This window comes from Rutilus rutilus (genome assembly GCF_951802725.1).
Source record: "Rutilus rutilus genome assembly, chromosome: 17".
In the NCBI taxonomy this organism is placed as follows: Eukaryota; Metazoa; Chordata; class Actinopteri; order Cypriniformes; family Leuciscidae; genus Rutilus; species Rutilus rutilus.
The window spans coordinates 15,951,268-15,966,998 of NC_140230.1; the positions used below are offsets into that span (position 1 = coordinate 15,951,268).

Sequence of the window (15,731 nt, forward strand, 5' to 3'; positions counted from 1 at the left end):
CTACATTAGCCCACTAATATAGTTCACTTGAGGGAGTGAATGAAAACGAGTCTGCGAATTCGGACATTGAGTGCACCGAAGGGCTGCCAATTTTGCATAGTTTGTGCTTGCTGTTTAATAATGAATGAATTAATAAACAAGGCATTTATATAGCGCTTTCATATGTACTACTGTACACCCAAAGCGCTGTACAATCATATCAGGGGATCTCTCCTCAACCACCACAAGTGTGCAGCATCCACTTGGATGATGCGACGGCAGCCACAGTACAACGGCGCCAGTGCGTTCACCACACACCAGCTATAGGTGGAGAGGAGAGAGAGTGATACAGCCAATTCAATGGATGGGGATTATTAGGAGGCCATGATTGACAAGGGCCAAATGGAGGGAATTTGGCCAGGACATCGGGGTTACATCCCTACTCTTTTACGAGAAGTGCCATGGGATTTTTTAATGACCACAGAGAGTCAGGACCTCGGTTTAACATGGATGGTGCTTGTTACAGTATAGTGTCCTCACTCTACTGGGGCATTAGGACCCACACAGACCACAGGGTGAGCACCCCCTACTGGCCTCACTAACACCTCTTCCAGCAGCAACCTAGTTTTCCCAGGAGGTCTCCCATCCAGGTACTGACCAGGCTCAACCCTGCTTAGCTTCAGTGGGCAACCAGTCTTGGGCTACAGGGTGATATGGCTGCTGGTACATTTAATCATTTGAAACTTAGCAAAAATTGACAGCTCCAATAGAAATGAAAAGATTTATCTTGAACTCATGGAAACTACCTGTATGATATTATGCTGTTGCCACATTGGACCAACGATTTGGAAAATGGATGGATGGATGATTCAGCTGCAGGCGCCATCTTCTGGTCAGACGCGGGAATTCATTTGGCACACGTTATTGCGGTGCATTGTGGGACTGAATGAGTGCACTCAATAACGTCCACTATGGTTTCGGACACTACCACAACTGGTGTTCCCCTCAAATTGTGCCCTATTTAAGGGTATAGGGGGCGATTTCAGACACAGCCCTAGTGTTTCCTGCATGAGCACAGCACGAGCCGAGATGTCCAATTCGCATAAAATGATTCTTATGAACCGGTTCTTTTGATAAGTCTATCAAAAAGATTCATGAAACAGCCTTGTTAGTTAGCGGTTTGAATCAGACTTAGTAAGCGAATTGCTCGAAGTTCACAGAATTCTTTGGTGAAATGTGAGTCAAATTGTGGTTATCTGATTCAAAATGAGTGTGATATTTATACTTTTAGTTTGTGAAATCGGTCTATTTTCTGATTGGTTGTTAATACTGTATGGCAACGTGTAAATAAAAATGAAACTCTCAAAAAAGTTATACATTAATTGGTTTCTAGAATAAACTAATAATAGTATTCTTAAAAAAACATCTAAATATTGGTATTATAGTTTAACATTTTTAACTTTCTTTGGGAAGCATAATTCACACAACATTTTCCCAAACAAGCAGAATTATTCTTACAAGACAACATTATATAAATATAACTTAATATTAAAAAAACAATAGTCCCCTAGAAGGACAGCATCAAGTTGAAGAAGTATAGATAACTTATATTCAGTTGCAGTGAATCAGACACTTTTTAAGAGAAAGTGATATGTGAAATGATATTGCTAAAAAAGATTTTGAACATAAAAAACATTGCAGCAGGTTCAAAGGTTTGGTAGTTAATGATGCAATATAATCTCACCTATCAAGAACACAACAATTGCCAATATAGTAAATCACGGGAACAAATCACGCAGCGCCATGCAGACTATGACCTGCTGTCAGCCTCCTCTAACATTCCTGCAGCTATCAAGTATCAAACATTTTTTACATTATGTGCATCTATGTTATGATCATCACCAGAGTTAACGGTTTAAAACAAAAGCTTACTTTATCACCTTCGGTGTTATGTTCATTTTGAATTCATTCTGCAATTTCTCAACTCAAGCTCATTTTAGGAGCCAAAGGCACCCTTGCTATTTATTTGGTATGGAGCCCTGCTACAAGTTGCCAATGTTGTTGTGGGACATCAGATACCGTAAAAAGCAGCTGGATCTAACAGTAACCTCCATCTGACCTCCTAGATTTTGACCAGATGCTGCAGCCAGACATTCCTCATCTCAATCACAACAGAGCAGCATTGACTCGCTCTAATGCAAACTGTCACCTGTCCTCATTCGGCCTTGTTCCATCACTTCCATCTCAATTCTGTCCAATAGAAAGAACTGCCATGCCCATTAATGCCACTTTGCACATAGAAACGCAGCAAATGAGCTGCTATAATTGAAAAGAGTGCTTTTCCCATCTGTTGGGAATGTCTAACTGACTGATGAATATCTATGGAATTAGGCCTAATATACACAGAGTTCTGGAATGTGTTCTAAGAAACAACGAGTTTAGACATGGTTCATTGTTGCCCAAGAAAAGGGGGTTGTGAGAGTTTAACAAAGGGGCAAGTTTGCAGAACTGATGGCTAGTGCACCTGGTCTACATAAAGCAAAAGAGTGACCTTGGCTGTTTATGTGCTATCCGGGGTTGTATCAAAGCCTGAGACAAGGACTATTGTCAAATATGTGAAGAAAGAAAAAGTCCTTCAGATCTGGCAAGGTTAACAAATACATCTGTTGAAGCTCACAGAGGGAAGTGAAGAAAGCACTTAAAGAAACGAGAGTGGCTCAAAAGAACTAAAACAGAGACTGTATTTTGTTAATACTGGATTTAGATCCACATTAAAAGCAAACCTTTGTATACAATAAAGCACCACTACATTCATTAATATTGACTGACAACATTGCTTCTTACCTGGTTCACTATTATATATAAATTTGTAGCCATCATATTCTCCTTTTGGTTCCTTCCATGAGACAAGTAGCTTGCCTTCACTCAGAACTTTAAATCGAAGTCTTCGTGGGGCTGAAACTGCAAAGGAAAAAATTGAATTATAAACTAAAAATGTGCATATTATGACAGAAAAAAACTCAAATATTTTTTCAGAGGAGAGTTTCAATTCTAGTTGCATTTAAAGGTATGTTTCAAGTCATATTCTCATTAGCAATGACCATTTTTAAGTTTACATCAATCTGTGGAAATGTAAGGTGACTTTATATTATTATTTTATTGTATATCTGACAAAATACACATAAAATCAGGAACGGAAAGTTATTGACTCATTAAAAATAACAAGATGGTTATTGAAAGAAAATGTGACTTAAAAGGTCAGAAGCGTATAGCATCCTAAATACCAGTTAGGTTCAAGAGGAAGACAAGTCTTAAACAGTTCAGCTAAGCATATTACTACAGTTTATGAGTGTCTATGGCCATAAACAACTGATTAGGGGTCGTCTTTAATATTTAAATCCTAAACATTTTTATACAGCATCAAAATCAGCTCTGACCCATAATCAGTTGTGAACTGTGTGTTAGCCCTATGAGAAATCACCACACCCAAACATCCCACATCCCACATGTAAGGTAATGAAACATTGATAAATCAATGTTTCTCTGTTCTTATATACTTCACATGCAACAGTTCTGCCCAGAGAAAGAAACGGAGGTGCTACACGAGTTATATATGAAGAAACCATCTTGGCACTAAGAGAAAAGGCGAAAATATCTAAGAATGAAACCCAGAGTTCAATAATATTGGAAACAGGGCATTTAGGAGACAGAGAGGAGACATAAAACTGATCTTGGCGCACCAACCTGAGGAACGGAACACTGCTGGGTTTCCTGTGTGGTGAGCATCTTCTCATGGACACCCACACCAATCAGTCCAAATATGTGTCTTTGGGGGATTACGACTCATTTCCATCAATCAGCATGTATAGAAACACATTTCAATGCTTCTATCTTTCTAAAGTGGAAACTACCCAGCAGGAAACCGGGTTGCAAGTAATTGGGTTGAAAGTTTAGCCTAAATGAAGCCGCCACTCATCTGGTTTGGGACCAAATGTTTGCTATTGATAAACTTATATTTCCAATAAATGAAAGAAAAATATTTGTTTGTAAATTTTTATAAATATAGTTATTCTAAAAATGGTACTATATGTGCTTTAAAAAAAGTCATGGGACACCAAGGTGTCAGTGTCATGGAATGTTTCAGTAATAATTCTTAGTGATTCATGTGAGTGGGATGAAATGAGTTCTGATATACAGTACATCCAGCCATCTAGAGAATCTGGAACATTTTCACGACGGATCATCTACGTATAAAGTAACCACCCTGGTAGTACGAATATAGATGGGGAAAGCGTGTTGTGCCAGCTCAGTACTGCACACCATGACAGAGATGAAAAATGTATGCGGGATACAATTCGGAAAGTAAATCCAACAATGTTGAGATGCTAAAACTCTGCTCATGAGCCATGGATAATAAAGAAAAACATGATTTCTGGAAGCAGTATCATGACATTTTCATAGAATATTCCTTGGAAAACTGTCTTAGCAAACCCAGGTATCCACGTCTCATGGCTTTTGGTGATTAAAGGTTCTGTGCCAAACAGAATCCTGTAGAGATTGAGGGGGAGGAACAGAACAATGGCCATGGTAGTTTAAGGGTGACAAGTGCTGACTTGTAACTTGAAACGAGGGAAATACGAGCAGGAGGTCCTGTATCTGTCTGTAAAGAGCTCCCACAAATCCATAGGTCTTTGATGTGGTTATCTTTCATCCTTTTGGAGACACTCACATACTTCTTACTCTGAAATCCACAAATGTCCTTTTATCATCATGCTTCCAATTCCTCACCTGTCAGAGGGCTCCGCACTTGTTTTGAACAAATTCTAAAAACGCTGTTGAGGGAATTAAAATATTAATGCCTACTTTACTTAGCGGGAGCAGTCAAAAACATTCTGCAGTTTACAATCGTCTAAGTCTGCTGGATGTGATGTACATTTCCACAGTTCTTAGCAGCAGGAATTATTTATGGCCAAATGAAAATCAGGGAAACTTGTGCAAAACTACATTACAAACTGCTTAATTAAAGGTTTTGTACTGAAATGTACTGCCCCTGTAAATCCAAACAGCAATTACTTTAAAACTGTTTTTTTGTTTTTTTTGTGCGTTTGACTGCTGGAGAGTTTTGACAGGATTTCAGACAGCCTGTTTAGGTTTGACCTTCAGTTCTTTTGTTTCATTTTTCCACAACTTCTTCGCAATTAAGACCCTTCCAAAATACTCTCATGTCTCATCATAGCGCTTCAAACTGCTTTGTATCACTGTCTGCGTCTGCCCATTCATTCTCAGCAGGGCATTGTCAGCAATTGCAAGCATTTTCACTCCAACGCTTCGAGTACCCACAAACACGAGATAATGGTTTCTATACATCTGTGTCAGGTTAAAGGAATATGGCAGGTTCAAAAAGCTAAGTTAAACTAATTTGTGGCATAGTGTACATTAGCACCAAAAATACATGCCAACTATTATTTACATTAGTTGTTCGTATCACCGTTGTTTTGATATTAAATGTTCAGTGAGGGGCACTAAAGGGTTAATGCTTTATTGCGTTTGATAATAATGTACTAAACTCTACCCTAAACCTAGTCTCAGGCTCAAACGTCATGCCCACATCCCATTGGCTGAATGTCTGTTACATATGGAACACAAAACTGGAAACACTTCAGGAGTTTCGAAGTCGTCATCTGATTGGTTGAATTCAACAGGACTTCCGGGAGACGTGTGTATCACTTTCTTTAGCGGTCCACCTGGAAACAAAGCCGTCATGATGCCAAATGCCCTCATGGAAGAAGAAAGCCTTGGTGTTTACAACCGTGACAATGAGCGCTTATCATGATCAACTAAACACTGGATTTTCAAACGTATGTGATATAAAGTTCACAGACTTGTTCACAAAACAAACTGTGATTGGTTGCTTTACATGTCAGTCCTTGGCCAATGAAAGCTTCTGCTGTCATTCTGAAGGTCTGGCTACACAAGACTACCCTAAACCTAACGAATAAACCAAACGTGAGATCAAATCTATTTGCTGTACCAGGTGAGCTACCAAGCAAGTTTACTATGTCAGAACAGCAATACATTATGGAGTTGGTTATGTGATGCAAATGTCGAAATGTTTTAGTTTACAAATCCTGCACTGTGATAAGTGTTTTAAGGTCATATTGTAAAGGAACCATTGACAGGAAGTCAATATTAATCAATAATCTTTGCTTGCAGCTGTAGTTGTTTCCCAGTTTCATTTCACCTGGAAACTGCAGTGAATCGCATGTATAGGTATGTTTTCTGAGCAAAAATGAAAGTATAGGCAAGATTTTGTAGCTATACTATTGAAACATTTGCTGCATACGAATATGCCTACTTCCCTATTATATAGTATCTGAATAACAAAACCTAGTGCGACCAAATTCATGGTAATCGAAAAACAGTTGGTGAAAAGTACCTGAATGACCAACCCCTTATGCCGATAATCTGGGGGAGTTGGGATAACTCTGAGGGAGTTGTGAATGGTAGTGAAGTAATGCAACCGACACTGTAGGTCACATGACAAAGCGAGTCAATATGGCGGATGTAATACGTCCAGATTTTATTCATATTATTTAGAAATATAACATACTTTCTTAACAGTCACAAAGTAAGTTCTTCACCAAATGTACCAACTCAGACAGTATGTGATTTCAGACGCAGCAACTGAGTTTTTATTTTTTTTATTTTTTTTATGGATTGGTCCCATTCACTTCTATAGTAAATGCCTCATTGCAACCAAGATTTTTTCAATCAACATTATATGATAATTATATGTGATCAACATTATGCCACAAGTGCTGTTGATTATTAACTGGTATTGAACCTAGAATATTCCTTTAACTAAAAGTCTTTGGTTTGTTTTTTCCCTGTTCAGATCCACCACAGAACTATTTATAATCACACCATAAGCTTTCAGTGATTTTAGGGATGAAAAGAACCTGTCTAGGCTACACCTGCCCGTTACACAAGAGCTGGTCTGGAATAAGGAGTGAAAACTAAAAATCAGAGAGTAATCAAAACTTGATCTGACTTCCACTCCAGACGATGATCCAAGCTCCACCTTTCACTCCAGGGTCTGGGAGGAATGTGAAACTCCTTCCAAACAGAGCAACCAATTAAGCCTTTAAGCTGCCTTGAGGGATATTATCATTGTGGTCCCATGTGATGTTAGACTAAATGATTTTCCACATCTCTATCCCATCTAAAACCTTCAAGACTCACTTTAGCCCTTTTTTACTTTCTTACTGAGAGACATTATACTTAAATGAGTCCTCTTAGGAGATGTGATGGTGCATGAAGGGTCAAAGTTTCCTTTTGTTCAAACCACAGTCACAGTCACACCATTTGCCTTCAAATATATTATACATCGAATGATTAGGACAACATCTCATATTTTACACGACACAAAAGCCGACGCAGCAGAGCAAACTGCCCATTCAGAACCATGAAGACAGCAATTACCTTGAGCCGAAACAGGGGTGAAAAACTGAATCAGTGCCAGCGAGATAAGCGGACACCACAGCTTAATCCTTGATCCCAAAACCTGCATCCTTATAGCTGTGTGAGTGATGCTTGCCCTGAACCTAAGGAGGGAGAGAAACAGAGAGTGAGCGGAGGAATTCACCGAAGCCGTGCCGCCTCAGGGGGATTTCAGAAACACATGGGGAGGGAGGGGTGTCTCTGCGGGTCAAGAACAGTAAAGACTTTGTTGAATTTTGATGGACAGCCAGTGAGAAGTGCTTCCTGAGGACCATTGTTGTTCCTGAGAACAAGCAGGACACTACAGCTCCTGGCATTCATGTTGGATAAGAAGGCTGATGTGTGTTTAGAGAGGAAGCCGCCCGGGCTTGTTCAAGAGGGGCACCCCCACTTAACTTAAACAGTGGTCTAAATTAGGGTCAAGAGATTATACTGGTTCGCTGCATAGTTTACTAAGTCAGTTTTCCTCAGCTGTTGTGACACAGATGGCTTATTCTTCAATAACTATACAACTATAACTAATATGCATATTATTTTTTTTTTTTTTTTTGGTGTGTGTGGGGTGGGGGGGGGGGGGGGGCATTGTTTAAATTAAAGCTTGTTTGGATTGCACATGGTTATCACAGTATTTTACTGGTATGTTGCCTTTAAGCATGCTTATTTATTCTGTAAAAGATAAAAGACATGCTATTAAGGCACTGGGCACTTCGTAGCAGTCAAAATTAAAAGAAGAGCCCACAATGCATTGTTAAATTCCCTTGCATGTCTGTCTCTGTCCCTCTGTCTCTGTTTCACCTGCTACTGAATCCTGAAATAAACATCAAGCACTCATCCTTGGCTTCATTTCTATTCTCAACAGCACAGTAAAGATGAAACGCGCTAAATTTAAAAATAGATGTAGGGTATCATATCAAGTATATTCTTTGAGCATCGGGAATGTATGGGACATCCCTAAGATTTTTAATAATAATAATAGCCTAAATCGAAACCGTATGTAAAACTAGAAATCTGTATAAAATGTAAAGATTGTTTTTAATGAAATATAAAAGTTCTGTGTGCTTATGTTTAGCCTACGTTAAGGAAATAATTTACAAGCAAATATAATATAGCCTATATAATATAAAAATATGTCATCAAACGTGATTTAAAGTATGCTAGCCTATGCTGTGTAAAGAATGAATAGAACAAAAAAGATTTCCCCAAAATTATACTTCAAGACTTTAAGATAAATTAAAGACAATTCATAACAATACAAATAAAAGTAGCAAAACTGTGGGAAATTTTTTTTTGTCTTTTTGATGCTTTTTCTTGATTAATTCTCCAGTGTTGTTTTAACAGATGAGATGAGATAATGGAATTAAGCGAGAGTATAAAAACCTTCAGCAGACTTACCTTTCACACCATTCGCTTCAATGAAATCCTCTTGATCTAAATGTGATCCAAATTCCCGCGTCTTGTGATGATCAGACTTCACTCGTATCTTCTCTCAGCTTCAGTCAGATCATAGCTCTCTCCGTGTGCGTGTTTCGTCTGTCCTTCTTCGCCCATTCCTTTAGCTCCTCAGCTCTGCGCCTCATTTCATCCTTTAGTCTTGAGTCTTCGAGAGAGAGAAAAAAAAAAACGTTCGTGCGACCAATTGCAGCCACTGGACAGACGACGAATGATCTCACGACAATCAAGAGCCCTTCTCAAATACTTGATCCTGCCTACATATAGGCTGTTCAGCGCTGCCAAGAAAATCCATTTTCATTAGCCTACATTTCAAGGGAATGCAACTGTAATGAACAATCATAACGCCTACACCAGGATGATGGATGATTAAGTTGACTGTTATGACTCATTATATTGTAGGCCTATTAAGGCAGATTAATTGAATAAGTCAATGTGCGCAATTAGTCAGTTTCTGTCGACATTTGATTTTAAAGGAATAATTGTAAGTAAGCCTATGTCAGTATGAGAACCTGGTTACTTTTTACCACCCTATCATAGTTAACCAAACTTTTTTTTTTTTTTTTTGTGTATGATAGGTAAATATGTAACAAAGTGACATAATGACAATATTTTAATAATTTTGTCTATATACAATCCGATACGGATTCCAACGTAAAGCGATTGAGAGCTGTTGCTATTTGGTTACCTCCACTGGCAAACGCGATTTATATTGCGAGATAAATAGTGTGATCTAAAGTCTAACTTAAGTTAAGTTTTTGAATAAAAAAATAAATAAATTAGCTTTGTTTTCTTATATACGATCCAACGATCTAATCCATTTGGACAAAATCAAGAAAAATCAAAATATGTTTTTCCTATTCAAGAAGCCATATTTCACTCAGAAATATGTCACACTAGGGTAAAAGAGACAATCAACTTCAGTTTCATGTCAACTTTAATTTGGAGAGTCAGACACCCCCCCCCAGATTAAAACACACACTAGATTCAGCTAATCTTATAGATTCAATGTAAAAAGCCTTGCGCTTTATTTGTGTGTCAATATCTCAAAACAATATTCCCATTCTTTTTTCAAGTGCCTATCGTTTATGTTGATCATCATATTGTAGGCTATTTCATTGTGATTGAGAAGAATTTCCAAACACCTTTTGGAAGAACTTTTTATCCTTCCAGTAACACCTGCACCTTCTTATATCACTCCAAGTTGAGCATGCAGGGAACAAAGCTATCTGAATGTACACAAGACGTGTTGAAAGGAGGAGATGTGAAAGATATGTGAGATTGTGCGTGAAATTTTCTTACTGTGTGCAGTTTGCTGATTGGACAGAATCCAGAGTGCAATTTTGGAGGTTCTCTGCACTACCCAACACCTCGATATTGTAGAAATCCACCAGATTCACACTTGAACCATTGAACCAATGAGTACTAAACAGGTGTTCTCTCGTCCAAGGTTTCCCAGATGCATAGAAACCCAGAACCAGAATCTTGTAATCCACATCCATATTGCTTGGTTATGGGGATAAAAGAATATTTGACTTTCATTATTCATTATTTGATTTCCATGGGCCATCACACTGGCAGTAGTTCCCACGAGACTGCAGATTTGCAGTCTGAATGAACCGCTTCATTTGCATGATTTATCTGATGCGTAAATAATTACAGAGAGATGATCATATCATGAAACCCCTCCATATGATCCTCCGACATGTTTTTGAGGGTTATAAGAGTGTGCTAATGTAATGTATGTTTACGTTCACATTGTTGGCTTCAGTGCAAACAAATACGACTCAATTTACAAGCAATAACAATATGCAAATATCTTTGAAAATGTTTCAAACTGCTTTGAATCTCTGAGGACATAGGCTACACTTGTTTATTGCTGAGCATTATAGCGCAGGAATGTTTACAGCACTTTATCGCAAACTCATCCTTTAAAAAGAAAGAGGACATTTTGATTTCAAAGCTAAGAGAATCTTATAGACTTTCAAAAACATATTCACAGAATAAATGGCTCATTGAAAGCAGCCCGGCTTGCAGCGTATATACAGCATTGATCAACTTGAATGTACAGTCGGCGCGGGACTGGAACGGTGACACCTGGATGCCGAGATGCAGTGGCTGTAAGCTCTTTAACTCTGAATGGCTTATTCCCAAATGACAAGGCCAAGCGTAATGAGGCATTGTGGGCTAATCAGTGGGTTCATTCAGCAGGCTCCAAAGGAACCTTACATTACCCAGCGACTTCTAATTAACCGTGGGATACGGCAAAAGATGACGGTGTGGAGGAGTCTGCAAGACCCTGGGGATACAGGAAAGAGCAGTTCACACAGACAAGCAGATGAACATGAAGGCATTTTCTCATGCATACACAGAGTTTGGATGGATTGAACTGCAGAGATGCATATGGTAGCAAATCGGACTCACCTCTCAAGGACGAACAAAGGTTTTAAAGCACGCCGAAAGCAAACATTCTCGGAGGCTTCGCTGGGGTCACGGCCGTGGCACGGACTATTCCAGTGCATATCGATCTTTGAAATTGCAGCCTCTTTATCTTCAGGAACCATTTGTGAATATGCCTGTCTCAGTGTTTATTTAATAGGCCTACGAATCCCTTAGCAAACTTGGAAGGACATGGAATACAGATCGGGTTTGCATATTCATGTAAATCTGGCTGGTTTCCAGACTTTTTTGAGTAGTATGAAGGGGGCTGATGAGCCATGCCCTTGTTAGACTTATTTTTAAGATTTGCCAAGTCCTCTCATCTCACTGTGATTCGCCCCGTGAGGAGGTTTCACAAAAGATTCATCATTAACACAAAAGGTTAATATTTTTCCACAGACGGTCTGTGAAGGTAATCAGTGTGCATAACTGCATTGTTGGCCAATGATATCTTGCATAAACAGCCTGGGCAATGTGCTCACAAAAGTGCAAGGGGTATGTGGTCCGTCCTTTCCTGAGATCCGAGCAAAGACGTCTACTACAATATGAACACGAAAGCATTGGCGCAAAATTATGCACCAATTATGCATCCCTCATGTTCTCTCTGAGGCCTGTAAATAGTCAAATGCATGATGCAATATGTTTTTGTTTTTTTTAGAAACATGATGGTTAGAGCTGTGGAGTGAGATTGAGGGACTACCAAGGAAGGAGCGGTTGACATCTGATAAGATTCATTCATCAGCTGTCAGTGAACTGTGTGGCCTATTGAACTATAAGAAAGCATCTAGACTCCCTTCCCCTCCCACTTCTGGGAACCAGCAGCAGAACATTGCTTTAGGAGATAAACCTTTGCATGGTCACTTCTTTCTGTGGAATAATGTGGCTTTTCGGAAGCACTCAAATCACTTCAGTCATGTTTCTGCAGTTTAATGGTGCACTTGTTGCACTTCTGTTCTTTCGCATATAGTTTATAGTCACACATTAAATTAATTCACAGTAATCATGATTTATTTGACATCTGTGCTAATCACATCTTGTAAATAGTGTAGCCCTTATGTTGCCGAATTTGATTAAAATGACTGGAGATCATTACATCCTCAACAATGAATAGCCAGAGAAAAAAACAAACTCAGTATTACTTATTAAACCCGAGTAACAGCCTCAACGGGGGATGGGTGACTGAAGACAGAGGTTAAACATCTGTTTATCTGTTCTTACCTCATTTAGTGTGTAGGGAATTACCCAAGGTCCTCTTTTGCTTTAATAGACCACCTATCACTCACATCTCACTTCGTCTAGTCCTACAGCCAGAGCTGTACCACTGGTCACAATTGTGACCACAATTTTTCCTTGCATATTTTAGTGTGAAATTGAAAAGTAACTCATATTATGAAGCACATGTTCATATATAATGAAAATGTAAGATGTCTATATGAGTTTATGGCAGGTCTAACATGATTGGTTTGTTTGGTTATGTGACCACACACATTTTCCTGGTGCTGCCATCTTAACGGAAGGATGACATCAAAGCTCAGAAAGGACAGGTAACTTTTTGAATAGCTCATACATTTTTTGCACATATCATCATGAAAGGGTTATCTATACATACACATTGAAATTAAATGAATACATGCTTTATTCTGTTGTCAAACTGCAGATATATGAAGACGGTTACAATTGTGACACAGGTATAACACAGGGAGTCTATGTTCCCCATATGTAATTCTGTGTTATTTTTATGAACTCTCTTTCAGACTGACTTTAAGTCAAGTTTTGGATTTACTTGACACTGATGATCCAGAGCCTGCAATTTGTAATATAGCAGTGGTCCCTGAGATAGAGAAGGATGCAATAGAAAGTTGGATCTGATCATTTTGAGGAAATTGAACCTGAATGTGAGGACCAACCAAAACTCACAATTCAATCAAGCTGCTTCATCATCTGTTTTGCCATCTTCAGATGCTACTACTGCCACCATACCAGTGCCCTTGGCAGAAAGCACCCCTGCTCAGCTGATTAAAAGTAAAAAAAAATAAAAAAATAAATAATAATAATTCCACTGTTATGTCTTTAGGAAGGTGATATCTAATCTATGAGTTACATGAGTTCCACACCAGCACACAGTTGTGACTGTGATTGATCATTTTTGTGATGATTTCTTGTTATTAATGAATTGTTACATGTTCCTTGGCATTGTTACATGTTTCCTACCATAGGCTCATATTTAATCATTTGTTTATTTATTTTCATTTGTTTATTTATTTGTTTTAATTTATTATATTTATTATTATTATAAATTTATTTTATTTCTGTAAGGTTTTTTCATTTTGTAATTGTAAGTATTTTGTGTCATTTATAATGATTACATTCTAAGCAGTTTCCTATAATTTGTTATTTTATCATCATTTTATTCAAATATTTGTGCCATGCTGCTGCATAGGATTGCTATTTTGTCATTTTTGAAACTGAGCCAGACAATGTTTACCTATTTGTTAATCGAATAAAACACTTTAATCCAGTCTTTAAACTAATTTCTGGAGATTTTTTTTATTTTATTTATATACACCATAGACTTAGGTAACAACTGTGACCAGAGATAAAACTCATTTTTTCACGGACTTTTCATATAATTTTTTTACATTATTGACATTGATTGTTTAATATAGGCCTACTTACAAATACCACACAAACTCATATATATATAATCTCTGGAAAAAAAATGGGATTAAATGGGTTAAACTGTGTTTGAAGTAAAAAAGAGGGAAAATTCATGTGGTTACAGTATGTTTCATTCGGACAACAGGTAATAATAATATACTAAAACAGAGGAATTGGTAGGTAGCCTATAAACAAAATAACAAAAGTGAAACATTTATAACCTGTTGTTAGCAAAGAAGATTACTCAGAAGGTCCGTTGTTTAAAGGAATGTCATCTTGACATCGTGTTGGCTGCTGACGGTCAATATTTTAACTTTTAATACCGCAGAACTAAAGTGAAGCTAATGTCATATTAGACGAGCATAGACGAGCGTAGAGTAACACTGCCCTCTAGCGATACGACAAAGAACTGGACAAGTAATTAGGCCTATACTGGTAGTAATTACCTCAAAAACTTGAAGAAGGTTCTAAATAAAAGATCTAAAAATCTAACAGTAACTAAATTTTTTTTTTTTAAACAAAGGTGTATTTATAACGTTCGGAGCTCGAATGTTAACAAAAAAAAAATCTCTTTAACCAACAGGTGGCACTAGCAAACCTAAATAATTCAGGTCAATAGCATTACGTCATCACATTTCCTTCACACAAAGTGCATGTGGTATGTCTCACAGTTATTGTCTCTGGTTATGAACACGTGGGTAGATATAGTTCGATAAAGTAATATACAGTAGGATCTAAAAGCCTGAGGCTGGTAACCAGAATATTGGAAGTTTTATAACCTGTGGTTATAATATGTCAGATCGAAAATTTTGTAATCAAATTATGAAATAAATGATAAAATATGTTATCTCTAAGCATGTGCCATAGCTAGATTTGTGAGAATGATGTGGTTTTAATGTGACACAAAAGACAGAAGTTTTTTTAATGAAATCAAGGCGTTTAATAAGCCATTAATCAAACACACATTAATCATGATTTTGAGCTGCACGAAGAAATACAAATAGGCAATATGGTACCATGAGCTTAATTCCTTACAAACACGTGCATTGAACTCAGTTACACTAAACTCAAAGAGATTTGAATAAAACTCTCCTTTTTATTCTATTTCAGAATAGACTACACGATTATTAGATTAGCTTATACTTCCCCTAGGTAGGGAATATGTGGCATATATCTGGACCAGTATTTAACAGACTACCCTGATGCTGATTGTCATGATCACCCCCAAAATCTTCACTTACACCATCTTTGATAGAGGACGTGGTATATCCTTTATAATTAGAGATGTTACGTGACCAGCCGTGAGAATTAGCAGCACAATACAGGTCTTTAAGACAGAAGATTCAAACTTACTTTCCATTAAAACAAAAGATCATCATGTGACTGTTAATGTCGTTTTCATCAATACAAATGAGTACAATCGCACAATAAGCATCCTGCAAAAAAAGGATCCGCAGTGAGGAATGTGTAAAAGATGAGCACATAGGCTAATAGATGATATATCATATTGTGTCATTTTTGCACAGATGACTGCTTTGCAATACACAAAGGAGTTAACACTTACAGCACTACTGTATATTTTGCCTTATATAGAATAAATGCATTTCTTAATCTAGTAACAAATCTGGTGAGTGAATTCATAGATCGTCTTATCATCGCTTTTTACTTTTAATACACTGCTATTCTATGACTACTCTAAATTAGAC

The 15,731-nt window shown here is 37.7% G+C and overlaps 1 protein-coding gene across 3 annotated transcripts in view; it reads right to left on the reverse strand.

The window, feature by feature from the left end:
• Positions 1-9,163, reverse strand: part of col14a1a (collagen, type XIV, alpha 1a) — a 125,854-nt gene extending 116,691 nt beyond the window's left edge. For 2 of the 3 annotated variants that reach the window (XM_084384879.1, XM_084384878.1), the window contains exons 1-3: positions 8,872-9,163; positions 7,462-7,583; positions 2,824-2,940 (exon numbers count right to left, since the gene is read on the reverse strand). In XM_084384879.1, the coding sequence (XP_084241005.1) occupies positions 2,824-2,940; positions 7,462-7,549 (205 nt within the window). In that variant the 5' untranslated portion in view covers positions 7,550-7,583; positions 8,872-9,163. The remainder of the gene's footprint in view (positions 1-2,823; positions 2,941-7,461; positions 7,584-8,871) is intronic. The other variant, XM_084384880.1, reaches the window with a different exon arrangement.
• Between the last annotated feature and the right edge of the window lie 6,568 nt (positions 9,164-15,731).